This window comes from Tyto alba, unplaced genomic scaffold (assembly GCF_018691265.1).
Source record: "Tyto alba isolate M040663 unplaced genomic scaffold, T.alba_DEE_v4.0 Super-Scaffold_2, whole genome shotgun sequence".
Lineage (NCBI taxonomy): Eukaryota > Metazoa > Chordata > Aves > Strigiformes > Tytonidae > Tyto > Tyto alba.
In genome coordinates, this window is record NW_024881282.1 from 83279175 (window position 1) to 83300614 (window position 21440).

The following is a 21440-nucleotide window of genomic DNA, read 5'->3' on the forward strand; positions in this document are numbered from 1 at the left end:
AGCTGGATAGCTTCCTGCTCATTTTCATATATACACAGAGAACTCTGTAACTGGAGAAACAACCTTGCAGAAAGAACAGTTCCTGGCTGTGGAAATGGCTGATTTATCAGTTTACTACTGGGCAAGTCTTAATAACAGCTCTGAGAATACACTTTGGACATTAGATTTCCAGTATGGTTTTTCTTAACGATTTAGGGGACATGGCAGCTTCAGCAACACTGCTGACTCGACTTACCAGCGATGCCAATGGCAGCAGCAGAAGTTTCTGTAATGTTAATCCAGTTTAATGCCTTATACTTACTGGTGGGGTTAGGGCAGACTCACATCCATTGACTGCTTCCTCTCTTGCTAACACCGCCTGGCCTGCAGCTGGGCTTTCTTCATTGCAAGGTCTTTGTACCTTGTTCCCAAAACTGGGCCAGCTTCAGCGGCAGTGTAGATCCAGCTGGGCTTGCCAGGTCTCGCCCGAGCTGCCTCGCCTGGGTCTCCAGCTCTGCTCTTGCTCCCAAGTATTGGTGGAAATGTCTCGGCTCGGTGTGGACTGGAGACCCCACAGGCAGCTCTGGCAGTGCTGGGGCTGTGTGCTCATGTGGCAGCTTGCCCCGGTGCGCAGCTCCCCTCCTACCTGCTTCTGCTGGGCTGGAGCCGTCACTGGCACAAGGAAAACATCTCCATAAATAGATCGAGGCACATGAAATCCAATGCATCAAGCTCCCCCGCTTCTTGTTTACTGCAGGGGTTTAAGCAAAGCACCACACCTTGGTTTCTTCATCCTATTTTTACATACAAGGAAGAATTGAGAGTGTTGCTTTCATTCCTCGGCTCCCAAGGAGCCACGCGCCTTTCCTGCGTATCACAGGCCTGAGGGTATTTATAAAGATACAGCATTACTCCACCTTCGACACTTTAATTTGTGCAAAAATCTCCTTTCCATTGGCCAAAGAAACTGGAACTGGAAAAAGCCTTAAGCTTCCAACATGCTGGCTGAAGGCTGATACTGATGTGGAATTCCATGCTGGTTGGGTGGACTCCAGGTGGGAAACTCCTGTTGGTCTGAATGAGAAAATTGTGCGGCAGCCCGAGTTATGGACCACAAACCATTCCATTTGATGATTTGGCACCAGGCTCCCAGACAAACCACAGAATCCTAGAATGGTTTGGGTTGGGTTTGGGTTGGAAGGAACCTTAAAGATCATCTAGTTTCAACCCCCCTGCCGTGGGCAGGGTCACCTTCCACTAGATCAGGTTGCTCAATGCCCTGTCCAGCCTAGCCTCAAAATGAAAATGCTGAAGCAACTCATCCTCTTCTTCAGAGAAATGACACTGTACAAACCCAGTGTGTTTTATTGCGCACTGTATTTATTCTGAATGAGGAATTAAGAGGAGACAGTGACAAGCAATGGCACAGTTACACATATTTAGTCACCCACAGGTGACACTCCAGCCATCAAACGGTATCGATATGAGGCTGAAATGACAGTAACATGCTGAGCACAGCTGCCCAGCAAAAGCACCTGTAGATGAGGGCTGCAGAATATGGAGGTAAATCTGTCCAGTTGCTTCAAATGAAGTACCTTATTTCTCTTCTAGGCCCTGTGCAATCAAACAAGAGGTATCGACAAGGCCACTGGGACATGCAAGACTGCTGGTGGCAGTTTCACTGAGTCACTGAGGTACTAGTGGTATTAGGCATTTAAAAATACCCTGTGATGCTGCTGGGCATGAGCTAAGGGCAGCAGAAAGATGGGGTCCAGGAAAAGCTGCCTGGACACCACAGGCATCCCTATAGAGATGCGCTTTCAGAAAACCACCTGTATGAAGACAGCCCTTCTCAGGAGCTGCCCCTTGGAGACCTGGTCCTGCTTGGTCTGAGCCAGCTACTGTTCCCCAGCAGCTGTGCCAGCAGCCCAAGCTGGCCTGGTGACAACTGGGGAAGATTTCAGGAAAATTTAAAATGCCAGAGAAAGGGTAAAAACTATTAAATGTAAGCACTCAGCTCTTTAAAGCCACTCACATAAGTGTCCTGGATTAATTAAAGTCCTTTTCAAAGTGGGAGCTGCAGGTTTGTAGCCATTAAGGTGTTGTAGTGTGGATGGTGCTGGGAACCTGGCATGGGCTGGGTGATAGGGAAAGGGTGTTCAAAAATCCTGCTAGTTTGCAGTGTAAACACTGCTGGTGTGCTGTGCCAAAGCCATGAAGGGTTACTGAACACATAAGCTGAGGGGACAACTCAAGAACTGTTTGATATCTGTTCTTAAAGGTTCAAAGTGAGTAATTTTGGAACCAATGAAGACCGCTCTGTGGCTACAACCCTCTCACACCTCTTCTCAACTAGCAGCTGAAAACCCTTGACAGGCTGGCATTTACGCACAGCAGTATTAACTTCACAAGTACCTATGGAGCCTACAGTCCTCAGTTCATGATGATTTGTCACTTAGAATTCCGGTGAAGCCACTCTATAGCAGCCATTCAACACAAACTGTGGGATCCCTAGGGATTTCTTAGTACAAATTCCTCTCTAGATGTCTTTTCTAGGTTCAATCTTGTAAACAAATTGTTAGTAAGAAAGAGCAGGCATGAATGTGTGTTTCACATGCAGCCTTATACAGCCAGTTTTAAAAAGATCAAAGCTGAGTATTCCATGCAGTGGCCTGGTAGAGACTTCGTAGATGTCCTCCTCATCAGGAGTTGACTCCCCGGCTCATTCATCCCTAAAACCAGAATCTTCTTGGCATTCCAGTAAAGAAATGTGTGTTTTAGACACAGAAATCCATCCTTATGTTGTGAAAAAAATCAACTCCAGGTCACTTAAGACTATTGAGAAATTTTGGTTGTTCCTCCCCTCTTGGCAAAAGTGTTTCTCCGCCAATCTTCGGACCTTTTTTCTCCTAGAAATATGAACCATGGAGAAAAGAAGTTAAACATGTGGAAAGATGTCTCACAAACATTTATTTGACAGAAGTTGTGGTAGAGCAAAATTATTTGATTAAATATTGAAAGACACCCCAGGAACTCTGACTTTCTGAATTCTTACAACTTCAGTCAAAAGCGAATTCCCCACAGTTAAATAAAACAAAGCTTCAAGAACAGAAAGCAAGGAGAGAAAGTCCACTAAAAGCCTGCAGGTACCTGTATGTATCTGGCAAAATGGAACTGCTTAGTTTTGCTGGGAGCTTGTAAGGGCACTGAAGAAAAGCGCGGGACAAAATTACCAAGAGAAGCAGCCAGAGCACTGAGGTGCTCAGAAACCGTTGGCTCACACTTACCTTTAGCATCCCGTCTCGCTCCCACTTGAAGAGGCCACAGGTACTGAAAGATGAAGATGGCAGGTGAGGACCACTGTGGTGAGTGTTTGCTGCACAGTGTGAGGGGGTCCAAAACTAGCCCCACACTTCCCCCACACTGCTTAGCACAAGGGCTAACCATGTCCTAAAATGGGAATGTTATGTGACTCCCAACATATTACTTGTGAATGAACAGTAGAAAACCCTCAGTCACTATTTCACAAAGCTCATTTCTTACCTGCAGGGCTTTTTTGGGAGCCTGTCAAGGGAAATAGCTCGGTTTCCACAAGGACATTTGAAAAATCGCTTGATGGCATCATGCCAGTGGTAGTCGTGGTTATCCTGCACGCACGTCTCCAGAGCCTTGAAATAGGTGTAATTACACTGTCAGGGAGGAAAGAGCGAGCTGTGAGCACTTCCCCAGCACGGGAGACCTGTAGTGCAGGCTGGAAACAGCTGAACATTGAGAGGAAAGCATCCCTCTGTCTTTTCCCATCCTGAGGAGCCCACCAGCCAGGCTTTGTCACTGCCCCTTCTAAAGCCATGGCACCGCCCCGTGGCCCTGCTCCCAGCACCTCATGGGGCACACAGTGGCCCTCTGGGCAGCCCCAAAACAGACAGGAAAGGCAGCGAAAGTCCAGCAAGGGCTGAAACTCTGGAAATGGGAGGTAACTCCCCCCTTCCTCTCTGCACATTTGGGATAATAACAGAGCTCCATTCCTATTCCTGACAGCAAACTCCCTGGAAATGCAAGTAGAGGAATCCCACCCAGTGTTACGTTCTCGAGGCACTTGGCTTATGTTGTTATGGAATATGGGGAACTGAGAGCTCTGGTACAAAGCACTTCGGGGAAGAAACTGATTATTTTCAGGACACTAACACCCAAGGAAGCCACTAGCATAAACATCAAGTTGAGATGTTCAGCACAGCCCTAAAGCCTGCCTTGCAAAGTGTCTTGTGTCTCAGTCACACAGTGCTGTTACGCTGGCACCCCTTCACTCACTGTTTTACAGGTCACAACTCGACATTTCACTTCTTTAATGCTCCTCATCTTCTCTTCCATTTCTTCCTTTTTCACCAGTGGCTGAAAGTATTGCTCCTGCAGTTCAGCCTCAGCCTGTGGGGGCACATGAAAAGGGTTGTGGGTAGACAAAGACGGCAGAAGCGACTCCATAAATGGCCTTATGGCAAATTACTACCAGGCCTGCTTGAAGCAGACTGCAGTCTGGAAGCCAGAGAAACACCAAATATCTTTTTTTCAAAAAATCCATATAATGCACATGTTGTGCTTCAGCACTGAAACGAGCCACCTCTGGGATGTATGAGTGGGAGGGCTTAACAATAGCATGTACTACTGAAATAAGCACGTACCTGTGAGGACAGTGCAGGAGAGGTCAGGTAGGCAGATGTCATGAATAGAATGAGTTCTGAGCTAAAATATTACTCCTCAGAAGACCGTAAAACACCCAGGACTTCATACCAATACGTGTCCAAGACAAGAGCCCTGTGTCACCAGAGGTGCTGTATCCCTGGGAACATGCTCAGCAAAGACCCCAATGGGAGAAACCCAACCTCTTAGCTCTTCGGGGCAACTGCTGGCATTGCACCAGTTCCACAACTTACATGAATCCCAGATGAAGGTGGCAGCTGTCTCTATGTGGTCAAGACGTCAAGAAATGAGGGACAAAATAGGCATGTGGCTAATTTGGTTTTAAGGCAGAAGGATTTCTTTGGTCATCCACTAGCCAGAATACTTCACTGATTCTTCCAAACACAAGAAAAAAAAGTGATGGCAACTTGACCTTACCATGGCCATGGCAATAATGCCGACTTGCAGGCACAGTGCCTTGTGTGCTGAGGGACCCCTGACCCTACTCATCAGGAGGATTTGGTGCATGTGACATGTTTGGGTACCTGCTTCCTGCTGAAATCATTATGAGAAGTCCAGACAGCTCTCTAGTTCTGAGCCCTCAGTCATGGCTGGATTGAGGCCATACCTCTTTCAGGACATCTGTGTGCTTGGACTTGGCATTCAGGATTTTCTGGAACTCTTCTGACTCCAGATAGGCCAGCTGCTCACACTGTTTCTTTTGGGCAGGCTCCAGTTCATCTATCTCTAGGGAGACAAAAAGGTTCAGTCTTACAGTGACCACGTTCAAAACAAGGTTGTGATCTCTAAGCATAATCACTGCAGGAGATTTTGGAAGCCTGAGGTCTCTCAGGCAGATGTTCGTGTCAAACAGCAGCCTTTCATAGTTCAGGAGAACATGAAGCCAAGGTCAAATATGGCTTTGGAAAAAATAAAAGCCTTTTTTTAAATAACATTGCACCTTCTCTCAAAGAAGAACTATGAATCGTCACATTACTCCCACGGGAGCAAGCAGTGTTGCCTCCCTGACCGATGGAGAAGCTTTAAAAGGGAATTAAGCAATTCATCCAAGAACACACAGTAAATCACCAGCAGACAAACTCAAGTTCCCACAGAAAATTCAAGAAATAGTTTCACCTGGGTCAATACCTGGTTTCCCCTGGTTAAGTCAGCCATGCACTGCAGATGCTCAAGTGCTGAAAGAAAGGGAACTGAGACCAGGACAGGGAGCTATCAGAGATTACATCTCATACTCTCTCCACAGGGTTAGAGATTGTTTAGCCTTTGCAACAAACCCTTTAAGTTCTAAACAGACCTAACTCGGCCTCTCTTTAGCACAGCAATGAAGTCCTTAACCCAGCAACTAGTGCTCCCTTCAGCAGGACATAAGCATATTTTTTCTGTTCTAGAAGCTAATATTATGTACCATTCTCTGCCTCCATACCTTGTGGCTCAGCAACATTTTTCTCGACTCTTTCAACAATTTCTAGGACATCATCATCAGCTCTTTTCCTCTTGACACTGTTCGGGTCGGTTTTAGCAAGAATCTGGCCTTTTGCTCGTAGTCGGTGTATCGCAGCCAGCTAGAAAATGGGAAAGAGCAGTGAATGTGTTGGTGACCAGTGTGGCTCCCATGTTCCTACTTCCAGAAGTAGCAGAGGAAGTCTGTCAAACAGAGGAGACAAGATCCACTGGCCTGAGCATGGAGCTGGCCAAAGAAGCCCAATGAAATTCCCAGCTCTGCTGTACATTTAATTCACCACATCACCCAACCTCTCATGACTTCCCAAACCATAAAATTACTCCTCCAGGCGTGTTATCAGGCTTGATATCTCTGCAGCTGTGCTTTAACTGTTTCACAAATCAGTAAGTTTTCCAGAGGAATCAAATCACTTGAGATTTCCACATAAATTGGTAATAATAGGGAATTAATAGAAAATTGCACACAACTATCCCTTTCTATACTCCCAGAATGCCAAGACTCTTTCTTCCTTGCTGGAAGTGAAAAGTTTCTTTGACAAACATATGAACAGATTTGTGCTAAGGAAAGATGCAGTCTGTTCTGGATAGAAACCAAAATTATCTAAACTCATGGCACAACATAGCTAAACTGGTTTAGTTTGCTGTTGCTTTCCTGGCAAACAGAACCCACAATACCCTGCACTAGCAGTGCCAAAGAACAAACATGCACAGTTTAGCACTCCAGAGTTTTTCAGCACAAATCCCTTGCCCCTTCCCAGAACTTCATTGTTTTCATGTTTGTAAAACAATAGCAACAGTCCTTGCTCTCCTTTCTTCTGTAAGAATCACTTCAGCACCTCCCATCCTGGTCCAGTACCTATCCACAAACTGATGCTTTAACATGTCCCAAACCCCAAAATACAGGAGCAAAAAGAGCTGCCGCTGGTGGACAGAGAAGCTCTGTCCCACCTGCATGAAGAATAGCACAAGGACAGCCACACCAAACTGCTCTCCAAAAGTAATTTGTCCAAGCAGTGACTAACTGTGTCAGGTCATGAAGAACAGTCAGTTCTACTCAGAGAAGCTGCCAGCAGGCATAAACAAGTGTTTCTTTGGAAAAAAGCTTAGCATCAGGTTCATGACTTAAATGAGGTGCCCTATCTCCCTATCGCCTTTTCCCTAGTCCCATCCCAGGAGGCTGCTCTGTCCCCTGTCCGTGCCCAACTGGCATTTGCTGAAATTGCCAGTGGTGTCATTGGCTTCAGGGATGCTTGCCTTCAGAGAAGATCAAGAGCAAGCTCATGAGCATCACACACATGAGATGGATCACAACAACTCACTTCTTGACCAATTCAGGGGATTTTGAACAAGCAATAGACACCAGCTCCGGTGGGCAAATGTCACACACACAGGCGCCTTTTTAGCAGCTGCTCCACTGCTCTGGGGGTTGACTACAGGCAGGATGGCAGCATGGACCTCGGTATCAACAGCTGTCAGGAACCGCAGGTTTCTTGTGTACTGTAACATAGGCCAGTCTCACCTCATAAATCAGAAACTTCGCTAACATCAGAACTGAGCCGGCCTATATCTGATCACAGACTCCTCTGCTACCACAAACTAAAGTTCCCTTAACGTCCCCTTCTTAAAAGATTCATAGAGCTGTTACCTTTTTGGCTTCTGCCAAGCTGTCTAGCTTTGGTGTTGGAGGTGGAGACCCATCAAAGAAGAGGATATCTTCTCCTTCTGAGAAGCCTGTGCCTAGCCTGGGCCTTTGAGGAGCTGACATTTTTGCAGCTTTGGGAATCTCTGCCCCAGGTACTGGGGAATGGAGCAAGGACTGTCTGGAGGAGGACGGCAAAGCAGGGCTGCTGGCTTTACTTGTGTTCTGGAGAAACCTTGTAAGACAAGAATAATCCATTGAAATAGAGACACAAGTCAAAGAGACAGAAAGGTTTAAGAAACAGATAGGAGTGGAAGGGATGCAGACTGACTTTTCACTAATTAGCCTTTTATGGCTAGAAAAACACGCAGCAATTCAGACATTCAGGAGAGAAAACAAGACAGGTAAGGAACTTGCTGGGTCACTGAAATCAAGAATGACTTGAAGAAGTCACCAGAAGGAGTCCAAAAAAAAAAAAACGAACCAGAGAGAAGCATCAAATGAAGCTGGGAGATGGGAGCTGAAAGCACAAAAATGGGCTTCTTTGCAGAACAAGTAGTTAGGCATTGGGACTCCTTGTCAGGCAGTCACATAAATGCTTATGTTTACACAGCTCATGGTGAAGAGGCTGGAAAGGTTCATGGGAAAAACCAACCAAACAAACAACCTTCAAAGATACTGTGACAGGTACCATCTCTAGCTTGGAAAGTCCCTGAAACACAGAGTGTTGTAGGCTGGAAGAATATCTGGGGGGATATATCATCATGATTCTTTGTGCCTAGTCTTATTATTCTCCCTCAGGTTCTGTTTTGGCTCCTGTTGAACCTTTTGAGGCTACATCAATCTCAGTCTTGCCCAGGGTGGCTCTTCTGAGGTTCTTAGGTTTGTTAACAAGATATGCACAAAACACTTGGCAAATCTGAAGGTTCAGAAGACCCTTGCAAGCCATCAGTGAACAGAACCAGGACTCCTGATCCCAGTTTCCTACTCTAATCAGCCTCTTCCCACCGCGCCTTCTAGTTGCTGGGCACTGTGTTGGAACATTTGGTTCTCGACTGAATACTGGGGTATTTCTCTTTAAATTAAGTTTTTATTAAAACAGCAGAACACCTCCCACAGTTAGGGCCACAATAACAGAACCCTTCCTGTGAAGGTCAGTGTGTATTACCGTCTCTGAATCTCTTCAGATCGCTTTTTTCGGGCCTCCAGAAATTTCTGTTTCTGTTGCTTGAGCAATGCTGAAGCTGACACAGACTGGAAACTGGACCCTTGCTTCTTTTCAGCATCTGGGAAAAAAAACAAACCAAACCAAAATAAAAACCCACTAACATTTGCTCAGAAGGAAGTTGAGTGTTTTCAGGAGTGGATTTTCCTCCAGGCAAAAGGACAATACCTGCTTTGGTCCAGTGTTTGCAGAGGTTTCGTGCTCCGAAAGTTGGCTGTGTCAGCAGTTCCTTGAATTCCTCAGAACATTGCATGGGTCTCTTTGCTGCACCTGGAGTGGAAGAGGAAGAAATACAACAGACTTGGAGCCAGAAAGGGAAGCAGGTCTGACTTTAGAGATGTAGTCTCAGTTGGAAGAAACCCCTGTGGGTCCCTGAGTGAGCACCCCCCCAAAGCAAGGCCAACTTCATGATATTTGGTTGCCTGAGGCCTTGTCCTCAGAGAGAGCACCACAAAAATATTTCTATCCCTTCAGCAATTTCATCAGTCAGTTCCCCACCAGCCTTGGCTGGCTGTGGTGCTCCCATAGTTCCTGTTTTTTAAAATGTTTGAAAGCCCTGAAGCCACCACATATTATCCCTGGAGAATTAAGAGCAGCTAAAAGCTAGGGACAGGACACACACTATGTTGTCTGAAATGGAAGCAACCGACAGAACTGAAAGATGTGATTAAGACATCTAAGTGGCATCTAGAGCACAGAGTTTGAATAACTGGTCATCTGCTCTCCACTGCACATAAAGAGAGTGCAATATTAAGTGCTTTACGAAAGCAAAATGGAGGCAGAGAAGAACAGCGATACCCCAAAGGCTGTGGAAGGAACATGCTTTGAAGATCACAAAAGAAAATCACTACAAACAGGCTGGGTACTCAAGAGGTCCCCTGAATTGCAGACCTGACTCTGATTAATACTTAGTATTCCTTAGAAGCTTTCAAGATTGACAGAAACCATTTATTTTAATCAAATAAAATAAATTCTCTGGTTCAAAGTTCTTAAAACTTCCAATTCCCATTAATCTGGCAAAGATCTTCTGTCATTGTCCGAAGACAGAACAGGAGACTTAATTCACGGGCACTGATGAAAAAGAAAGATGCATGGAGCTACACAGTTGCTTAGTTACATTTGCCTTGCAGCTGCAATCTCAAGAGGAAAGAGGAGTTTTGATCAATTGAGAATGCAGCCTGCAAACAGCTATTGCTGTAGCAAACCAATTGCCAGATTCATTCAGTGAGTAGCAGGGTGCTGGGACACATCTACACAACAACCTGGAAATATCTGGAGGGTGAAGAGACAACATGGGTAATTAGGTACCAATTTTCTGCCTGGTTTCCTGGACAATTGCATCAACTCCTCTCACGACCAGATTGGAGAGAGTGGTTTGAATCTTCCTTTTTGGCACTGCAGCTGCTGCACTAGAAAGAGGAAACAAAACCAGAACATCAGTTTTCTCATGCTTAGAGCAAGGACAGGAGCTCAAACACTAGCCCAGTGCTTCAACAAGACTCCAGCTACTCTAAAGGGTGCCTCTCTCCTATAATCTGTCTTTGAGAAGGACATGGATCTAAATCCAAATTCTAGCACAGTGTTTAGGATCTCCCAGCTGAGATATGTATTTCCTATGCATTGAGAGAAAACTAAACATAGGTAATGGCTAAGCTTTGCTCTCAGTTTCAGGGATGGAGAGGAGGCTGAAATTGCTTCATTACTGCGGAGTCATACCCATTATCAGAGGGTAGTGGTAAGGGAACAATAGCTGTGTGCAAGCACAGTGCTTGATCCAGCTGTGACTCAGGTCTTTCCACAGCTGTCCTCAGGGGGATTTGAAGGAAGGACCTGGCCCCTCCAATCTAGTTATAAGTTACATACTGATCTACTGATGTTGTTCATTTAATAATATGCAGGGTATACTACTGTCTCATTAACACATAGCGATACTGTATTATTTCAGTTAAGGAAGAGAGGTGGAGGAAGAAATACAGAATATACTGAGTCTAGGTTTAAATGCAATGAGCCATAACAAAATATAAGTGAAGGACACTGAAAAATACCTATCTTGGAGACTCAAATGCTTGGGATCTCATGACAAAGTTAACTTCATCTACTGAAACACAGTGCTGCCTGGCTTCACAACACAGTATTCATTTAAAGGTAAAAACACCCCTTACCACATCTTAGGGATGACTGTTACAATTTTCCTATCAAATAGCAGCTCTGTTATCCTGTGGGGCCAGGATTACACCAAATGTGGGGCATTTATTCCTATTTGGTGAATATAGTTACCTCAAAGGGATCTCTAACTAAATAGACCCCCTTAGAGATAGCTTCAGGCTCACCTGCATATGGAGGAAAATTCTTTGCAAAAGCAAGGGAAATAACTGGTTTGTCTTACACTGAGGCTGCATATGCTGCTGAAGAGACACCTCCGTAGTAAAACCCATCCTGACACAGTCTCTCCTTCAAACTGGGATTTTTCCGACCAACTTTTTTGGGAATGCGGCCACCAGAGAAGGTAGACTGCAGATCTGCCCGCTTTGAGCTGAGCTTCTTGTACTGGGATTGTATGTGATACTGACAATATTCACAGTCGTTCTGAAAAGAAATGGCAAAACTCTGTTGCAGAACACTAACAATTACAATTTACTTCATTCCTTTCACCCACATGCATCCTTCTATGGTTAAGCTGAAGTAACAACTCTACTGTAGTATTTCAGCATTTGACCAACTCAGCAAACATATGCCCACACTCCAGCAATGAAAAACAAAACTAAAATTACCCATACTAAGCACTGGAAAAAACCCTGTGTATCAAGGAATTTGAACTGTATCTTACTGGTATCAACATAAAGAAAAACTAACACAGGAGCAAGATAATTGATGCACTCATTTCAAATTAATTCATCAGTTTTCAGTGTCAATCTGAGGGAGTTTAGAACTGAAGATAGTGAGCCAGCCAGCCAGGGAGAGCAGTGCCATAAACATCCTCACTCAGGGTGTTTGACTTTTTACCAAAAAATAACCCCATTCTCATTGATATTCATCTGCCCCAGATGTAACTACAGTTACCCCACAAACATTTTTTTGTCACTAATTAAACAGACAGCCAATTCCTTCACGAGGTTCTTCTGACAGGTAGCCTCCATCTACAGGTTGTTCCAGGTGGCACTGAACACCTCACTGACATTGAGAGCCTTGTGCACAGCCACCCCTTGGAGTGGGTCTGCGTTTTGCTACAAGTACCTTCTGTATTTGCCTTCCTCTCACTCCACGCACTTTGAGCTCCTCTCCAGTTCTTCACCTGTTCATTTTCTCTCCCCCTTCTAAGTGTTACCCTACTAACTACAACCCTTCCACACTAGACAGGGTTCCTTTCGGGTATCATAACATCATCGTAGCCATGAGGTGACATAGTCCACAAGTCCCTTTAAACTAGTACAAGTCAGTACTGTCCCTGAAAGAATCCCAACAGCTTTCTCCTCTCATCTCCAGTGCCCCACATTCAGGTGTAAAATATTCTGGCAGCTTGCAGGCATGCTAGACCAGGGAACTCATTGGGTTAAAACAATCTCCAAAACCCATAACCATTCCCAAAAGAAACTTACTATTTTACCTTGTATGAGTTCTCTAGTGCAGCGCATGGAAGCCTGCACGAAGGAGTGAAAGGGTGGAGATGGAGAGACCATCTCTTTTCACTGCCAGCACCTGCTTTGCATTTAGGGAACTACCGTGCTGCTGCTGCAGTGCCATCACAGAAGCAGCTCCTCTAGGTTTCGTTTCTCAGGTTCTCCACCCACTTTAGTTAGTTACAAGTCAAGATCCAGAAACAACTCAAAGAGTCAGAGCATCAGCACAAAATCAGTAGCCGGATTTTTACCAACAGCTTAAGGATTTCCTAACTACTGAGATACAGACCAGGTTCACAATCTGTGCACAAGGATCACCGTTCTTCTTCCTGGCTTTGCAGGTGCCCATGTCCAGAGCTTCACCCATGAGGAGGATCTTCTGGGGATGGTCAATAGACAAGCACACCTAAAAAGAAATCAGAACATGCCATGAGGAAGACTGGATGGACTTCTCTCTAGATGTCACTGGTTTGGCTCTGATCCAGTTTGATACCTCTGGTATTAACAACAGAGTTTTAAAATGCAGGCCTAGTTTAAGAAAGCCACATGTCCTGTTCTGATTGAGAAAGAGCTCAGTTATAAAGAGTGAATTTCTTTCTCACAGAGAGATGAAAGATGTTGGATTTCTATGCTTAGAGACTCAGAAAACCAAGGACCAGCAAAGTCAGACCTAGCTGTGCTAGAAACAATGGTCCTGTACAACTGCTTGGCTCTGACACCATCATGGCAACCACATTTGGCAGTGGGTGGGAAGAAGAGATGTACTAGAGCTCTCTGTACGTTTCCATGTGTCCAATCAAAACTGACTCCTGTGCAAGAAGAATGTCTACTTCAGACAACCAGATATTAAGAATAGAGACACTCTGAGAAGTCAATTTTAATGTAGTTCTAGATGTGTACATTTTAGCTGAGAATAGCCGCTCTTCACAGTTAAACACAGCCCTTACATTACATCTGGTATGCCTTTCTACTCACCAACAGGACTTTCTACTACTTATTCATGCTAATTTAAGCAATTTTATAGCTTAATAGACAATTAATGAGATTCTTAATTTTTCCATTTGGAGAATTTAATATGCAACACACTACAACACCAGCTACTAGACTGCAATTTCTCTAGATAGAAGTCAGTAAAAATGGTTTACATTCCAGTGCAATTAAAAAGATATTTAAAAAATTTAATTTATTAGCAAAATGATCACCTTAAATGTTTTGATGGATACAGAAAAGTAATTCATCATGTTCTCCATTTATAAGTAATTGATTAAACAAGTGAACTACCGTGTATCAATTTACTGTACATAATACATCATTTGTTTAATAAATCAAATATTGCTTCTTCTCAGTCATGATTTTAGAACCAGGAACAATATTGCAATCACATCTCATGCTTAAATTAGAAGAGAGAAATGAGTTTCCTCACCTTTTTCAGCTTTGAGAGACCTCTAGGCTGAAATAAGCATTGCACCGAGTTAGCTGAATAAACTGAAATGAAAATACACTCCCTACATCTGTGGAAGAGCCAACTGCTACTGAAAGCAGATTAAACACTTTGAATAAACTCCGGTTTTATATGCTTAATAGAACTTCTTGAAGTTCAGTCTTCCAGGACAGGAGCAAGTACACACCATGCAAATATCTGAATGCAATTCAAACTGTTTAGGTGGTGGACTGCTGTAATTTCAGCCATAACATGTGTTATAAAGCTAAATCTCAAACAGATATGAAAAATTTCATCTATGTGCTTTTATCTACAGCTGATGGGCAAGTGAAAAGTCCTCTCACCTCATCTGAGCCTTCCTTAGGTTTCATAGGATTAGCATTGAGCAGCCCAATGACTGTGCCTTGGTCTGTCTTCCAGTGCTCTTTGTGAACATCACCAAACAAGAAGAGTGAGACACAGTGATTGAGATCCTGGAGGTCGTTCAGCCGCCAGATGCTGAAGGTTCTGCCCTGGAAGAGACATTTGCTTTCCTTTCAGCTCTCAGCACAGGGACACTGACTGCACCCCCTCTTGCTGTTGCTTCTGAAGAGTTATTCTGATTTCCTGGGTTTTCCCAATTTAGAAAAGCACAATTTGTAACCTCAGTAGAGGTTAGACACGGTATCTCCGGACATGCCACACAGCCAGCTGCAGGATTCTTAAAGGCCAAAATAGCACAATTATACTGGTACCACCAATATTCCTGATATTAAAACTGGACAGCACTCTTGCTTGCTGAACAAAGAGGTTTATACCCCACTGAACAAATAAAACCAAGACATATCCAGATCTCTGTTTCGTCAGTGACTTCCTGTAGGACATGTACACCATCTCGGACAGAATGAGCTCTAGGGATGTGATGGAAGCAGAATGTGTTGCCACATTTAAAACAAGAGGGCTGAATAGAAAGACTGAGTCACAGTCCTTTTTTTCACACTGGCATTTAACATATAGCAGTGAATGAACAGGTTTAAGACAGATTCATGCCATAGTTACATTAGCCAATGGTACTGTCTGGGACAGTTGCAGCAGATAAGCTGACTTACCCTGAGGACTAAAAGCAGCATTACTGTGTGAAACCAGATGAGCCAAGATCTTTAATACAGCAGCTTTTCATTAACTACATGGAGTTGGCTGATTAAGTTGAAGACCTAATTAGTTTCTCAGGAAAGAAGACCAGCATTTCATTTGAACTAAGCAAGGGATAGAACAAAGTTACTTACGTTATTTGCGCTCTGAGGAGTGATCTTCTTCACTATGACTCCAAATGTTACCCAGTCTATTTCCTCCAGATTTTCTGCAGCAAGTTTGTTCTTCAGCTGGGACAGTCGGATGAGCCTCCGGTTAGCCATTTTTCTGTCCATTTCAGCTGAAGACACCCGGGGTTTTCTAGACCAAGAGAAAGCATGTAAAAAAGAGAACACATCCGTTGGCATAAATGGATAGAGACAATCAAAACCATCCAGCACTCTCCTGGGGAGACTATATCTTGCTACAAAAGGCCTCTGTGCCCTACTTCACCCTGAGGTCACTTGAAACAAAACACTGTACACATATCAGAAAGCTACCAATCACGCTGGGTTTTGTCCCAATAGCTGCACTGCAACTTAGCCCCAAGCCTGCATTAACTCTGCTCATTTCAGGAACGATTGAGTATGACTGTCTGAGCAGGGTTTGGCAATCCAGCATGATTTCTGGTGAGGAAAGACACCGTGAGTATTCAGAGACCTCTTGTGGCCACATCGAGTATGGGGATCACGAGTGGCCTCCAAGGCTTCTCAGAATGGTGCAAACTCTGCTCAACTGGAGCACAGTTGGGCTTTGCACATGCCCACTGCTTTCCTCTCCATCACTGAGGACACCCCAGGGAAGGCAGTGCTAATAAAACGATAGCCTTTTTTGATAGAAAAGAAGAAAGGTGAAAATAAGCCAAAAGTCAACGTTACCTATTTACTGATCAACTAGCCAGTGCTGTGGCTTTGTGTTACATCCCCTAATGACAACTGACTAATCTGACATGGTTAAACAATGTACATACAGGAAATCACAAATGCAGTCCTTCGTGTACTACAGAACATTGGTCTGATTGTGTTTCCTCTCCCATTACTGGAGGGTGATGTTCCCAGACAGAGCTCAGTGCTGGGCTGCTGACCTTAATCTCAGTCCTGAGAAGGTTTCCACAGACACTGGCTGAGCTGCTGCACTGGAGCTTCCAGGCCTATGAGGAGTCTTCTCTCTGGTCACCTTACTGGGTGTGTTTCCTGTGGCAGACTTGAGAGGCTGGAATGCCAGACTGAGGACTTGCCGTGGTGGAGGAGTCTTGTTCTCTTTAGTGGAAAAAAAAGCAAGAAAAAAAATCTTGATAATGAAAGAAAACTTCTAAATAAAAATAACACTAACTTACACTTGACCAGAGACAGGAGTCTAATATAACACACTTAAGAAAAAGGTGTAAAACTGTCTTGTTTGTACTGAACTGGTCTCCCAGCCAGCTGGGAACTGAGACCTCCAGATGAGTCACGTGTAACTCAAGCAATGCTTTCTGCCTGCTGAGGAGCTTCCCAGCAGCTCTCACTTTTCAGGCAAGCTAACCTGTAGGATACACAGATTCAAGCCAGACTGCTGTCAGTGTCCAAGTTAACCACAGTAGTATACAGCATAGCACCCATTGCAAAGAATACAAGAATTAACTCTGTAATAAGCTCTGTTTCACTGCAACCAGACCACTACTGGTGCACTGATTAGTGTAAAACTATCCTGGATGTGTCTACACCGCTGCTGTGAACCAGATAGGCTTTCAGGAAAAGCCCAGTGTGTTTCAGTGAAAGGCAGGCTGAGCATGGTACCTGATGAGGATGCCTTTGATTTCTGGATTCCTCGCTTGGCTGGCGGTAAAGGATTGCCCAGCTGGGCCGAGAAACATGGTGATTCTTGCAGCTTCCAAACTTTCCTTTCCTTTAAGGGTGGAAAGGGAGATTTACCTGGCCAAGGAAACAAAAAAATACGGTATCTCAGGATGTAGAATCAAACACTAAGAATTGCTCCAAACTAAGTAATTCTCTGATTAACAAGTCCAAGTCAGAGTCCCACATGGAAAGCCTTCAACTAAGCTGTCAGCATCTGAAATGCAACAGCTGGAAAAGTCCCAAAGACTCTTCCCTATGATAACCTAAAACTCCAGATGTCACTGAAACCCCAAAGCTGTGGAAAGTAGGAACATCCCCTTGCTTTCCAATTTTCCCATGTAGCTTCATTACTACACCCAATGTCCTACAGCAACAAACACAGATGTATTTTCTGAGTATACCAACATCTGCCAGTAAGAAGGGACACTTCCAGATGACCCTGGAGCACTTCAGTCATGAAAGCTGCCTCATGCCGAGTCAATCTATGGTGCAGACACCAAAACTAAACTGTAGCTCAGTGATTTAGTCTGTAGCTGCAGGAAACAACCTGTGTGGGAATACACCAGGCTGCCATTCCTCCTTGCTACTCAATGCCCACTTTAGGATTATCTGGAGTCTGAGCTATAAATTGCACGTTGGTAGGCCAGCAAATCATAAACTCATATAATTAGTCTCATTACCAGGGGTTTCCTTCTCAGGTCCTGGACCGGATTGCTGCCCAATAGCAGCCTTCTGCAACTGCTCCTGTAATGTCTTCATCTGCTCTTGCAATTTTCTCAGCTCAGCTAGGAAAGAAAGGAGAAGAAAAAAGATAATAAGGAAGACAGCAGGAAGCCATAGCAAAGAGGGATTTATGAGATCCCTGGAGGTCTGGCAATTTGACTACACCATAGGGACTTAGAAAACAAAGACTAGAGCCACGATACAGATTTACTTGACTTTATATAGCTCATAGTGAAGGGGCACTTTTTCATACAATCTGAGCAGATTTCTCTCACACAAATATTTTACTTCACCGTGGTATGTTCCTTGCCACGTTGCATATATCTTTCCTATTGAACATAAGGCAATTTAAATGGCTGATGATTACACTCCTTACTATAGAGAAATGCTTCCAATATAATCAAATATGTGGCCTAGACACAGAAGGCTCAGTGGCCAGCTCTGCTTCCACACTGACTGGTATGGCAGAACTACCTGCTGGTAAGACCTGAGGGGGAAGGGAGGGCTGTGCTGGTGAAAGATGCCAGGGTAACAGCCCTGAAGATTGAAGCAACATTGCTCTTCATCAGACAAGATGCAGGTACATACAACCTTCTCTATCCTGCTCAGCAGAGCTAGTTTAGTTTCCCTGGTTTACTTCAGTCCTCTGTCTTTCTTTTGGGAAAATAGGTTTGGTGAATTTGGCCACTGAATGTTGAAAACTGGACTCAGAACTCTTCACAAGGACTTTCTGTATTTCCCCATCTGGGCACCATCCTGAACTGAGAAGCAGCAGGCCCCACCTTCTGCACATTAGTTCTCTAAAGACAAGATATATGTGATAAAACAGATAAAAGATGCTGTTACAGAAACCTTGCAGTTCTTGGTTGGTCTTCTCTTTTTCCTGACTGGGAGCTGAAGTGGGGACAGTTTTTTCTGCCTCTTCTTCTTCCAGCAGGTCATCCACATCTCCAAACAGTGTAGCCAGGTTCTCCTTCTCTTCATCAATCACACTGTCCTCAGCATCAACTTCTTCAGTGTAGGACGCATCATCTTCTGCATCGAAGAGCTCATCATATTCATCTGGTTCTCCCCCCTCCTCCTCTGGGTCATCTTCTTCCTCAGGAGAATTGCCCTCCTCAGTTGCCTCGCTTTCTTCCAGGAGGGAGGCCAACAGATCCAAGTCATCATCAGCTAAGACAAAAATTAAGCTCAGTGTTATTTCTTTCCAGTTAGAAGAAAGCTGCCATGGAGCAAAATATCGATGATAATCTAACCACAAGCTAATGAATTAAAAGTAAATCAGAACAGCAAATGGCATTCTTCAAAAACTACTTCAACTTTGTTCAGAGGAAGATAAAGCAGCTTCCTGACATCTGGTTGCAGACACTCTCAGTTTATGATCCAGGCTGGCTGGTCAACAGAAAATTTGCACACTCCTTAGTGCTGGCTTTTCCTCCTATGCAGCTGCTTGTACAATAGCTGCTGTTACAAAGAAAAGCCTTGTGACTCATAGAGGTGTAGTCGGGAGCTCTAAAGAGACATGTGGCTTTTGCCAGTAGAAGCTGAAGAGGAAGATGTGAGGCAGGCAAGAAAGTATATCCTCAGATATACTTTGCTTGAGGAAGAGAATAGAAAGCAAAGAAACACGGATCAAAGGGACAAATAATAGAAAAAACAACATCAAGTAGGGAGAGAGAGAGGAATGGGAAAGACAGAACAGAGCTGAAATTCAGAACAGAACAAGAAATTTACTTAGCCTTTGCTGCTGAAGAAGACAACACTAGGGAAGGGACAGAGCAGCCTCACAAAGGTAACAATAGTGAAGGCAAGGGGCAACCTCAAAGGCCTCCACAACAGAAGTCAGTGCAACTTAACTTCCTTTGCTAAAATGTTTACCAAGATGTCTGAACGCTTAAACTTATTAACTAATGTACTGTTCAGAAGATAACTTTCCTATTGAAAGTAAGAGTACTTTCCCCCTTACCGTCCATGACCTCACCAGGATTTCTTCAAGAGCCCCTCAAGGAAAAATATTCTCTGTTTTGGGGAGAAGAACAGTGATACTGTTAAAGTAGATACAGCTCAATTAGAACTATGTATTGCGTTCACGCTCTTTATTTGATGATTTGCAAACCACCAACTTGTTTTTGTTTACAGCTGCAGATGAGTACTCCACTAAATTTTTACTAAGTTTTACCCTCATGTACATTTTCTGCATCTAAAGTTTGACCTATGCTGAACTCACTGCAGCATAAACTCATTACTTTTAGGAAAAAGCCCGTAACAGACACAGATTTTAAGAAATGCCTACCATGTTCACTTAAGAATAACCATTTTCACCTCATCCATCCCGTGTTATAATCATAATTAGCATTAATTAAAGCAAATCTTCTGAAAATGGAAGGTAGCGGGGCTTTGCTCTCTCCTGACAACACAGTTCTTATTCTTAAAAGCACACGTTCTGCATTTCCCACAGCTCCTCCATTTCATGGACACATGTTCGTGAAAAGTAATCAGCACAGGCAGACATAAACGGCCAAGGGAAGACTGGATAACAAGAAGAGAAATCCACTGGAGATGGATTACTTGCAAACCCAAAGTCTAACTCAGTGCTTACATGTCTTCCTGCCGCAAAGACTTTTGTTTCACCCATAAACTCCACTTTTAAAAGTTCTCTCTTTTCTCTTGCTCCAGAATACTAATTTTCGGTAAAGAAACAAAACAAAACTGAAGAGCACGCATGAGCAGGGGTGGCTAGTGACCACCGCACAGCGCCGGGTTCCCGCTGGTGACACCAGCCCAGGGATCCACGCTGCTGCCGCCCGGCTCCTGCCGGGGCTCACCCCGGCGGCCTCGGCGGGTCACCCCAGGATCCACACCCACGCCGGGCTCCCAAGGACCGGCAGAGCTCGCCCGTGCCATGCCCGCCGCCTCCCCTCTCCCCACAGCACTCGTGGGATCCCCATCCCTGCTCCCCGTGGATCCCCAGGATCCACTTCCCCCCCTCAACAGGGGATCCTCCTTCACCCTCACGGCTCCCCTCTCCGCTCGGCCGCCGCCCCACCCAGAGGATCCCCGACCTCCTCCAGGGCTTCCCCGTGGATCTCTGATCCCTCATTCCACCCTCTACACCCGAGGATCGCTTTTTTTTTTTTTTTTTTTGGGGGGGGGGGGGGTACCCCTCCCCTCACACAGCCCCACTCACCGCCAGCCGCGCGCTGCCTTGCTCCCGCCAAAACTCCAACCCGGCTCCGCTCCCTACCGCGCATGCGCGGGCGCCGCGCCGGGGTACGCGCAGCGGCTGCGCGCACCCGCGCCATGGTTAGTCCTGGCAGCGGGGGGCGGCCGCCCGGCGCCATCTTGGTTGTGGGCAGGGCGGTGGGCTGGGTGTTTGGCCGAAAGAGGTGGGGGGGCGATGACGCCCTAGAGAAGACCCGCTGGGCTGAGTGAGGTCATGGGTGGGAGGGTGATGGCGTCATGCCGTTGTTATCCACCTTGGCGGAGCTCTGTACAGTGTCGCGGCCTGTGCTGTGGGTCAGCCAGGTGGTGTGGGATTTGTGTGGGTGAGTTTGCTTTGGCTGTAATTAACTGCCTGTCTGGTCAGATTGACCTCCAGGGGCAGTTACAGCAGGCAAAATGGTCACCAAATTACCTAAATTATCTCAGCACTTGTGTTAGCAAATTAAAACTCTGGTATTGTCCTGTGCAGTTGCCAGGATCTGTAGTCTGG

The 21440-nt window shown here is 45.0% G+C and overlaps 1 protein-coding gene across 1 annotated transcript; it reads right to left on the reverse strand.

Moving 5' to 3' along the window:
* Positions 1-1337: 1337 nt before the first annotated feature.
* MCM10 (minichromosome maintenance 10 replication initiation factor) lies at positions 1338-21010 on the reverse strand. Its single transcript, XM_032985873.2, has 20 exons — positions 20916-21010; positions 19695-19745; positions 18581-18901; positions 17686-17790; positions 16946-17080; positions 16252-16426; positions 15323-15488; positions 14402-14569; positions 12906-13022; positions 11386-11585; positions 10308-10408; positions 9168-9269; positions 8943-9060; positions 7781-8009; positions 6098-6236; positions 5282-5400; positions 4288-4401; positions 3523-3668; positions 3267-3309; positions 1338-2888 (listed from the first exon to the last, which is right to left on the reverse strand). Exons 2-20 carry the CDS (start codon positions 19699-19701, stop codon positions 2805-2807), a joined length of 2589 nt encoding a protein of 862 aa, XP_032841764.2. The 5' UTR covers positions 19702-19745; positions 20916-21010; the 3' UTR covers positions 1338-2804.
* Between the last annotated feature and the right edge of the window lie 430 nt (positions 21011-21440).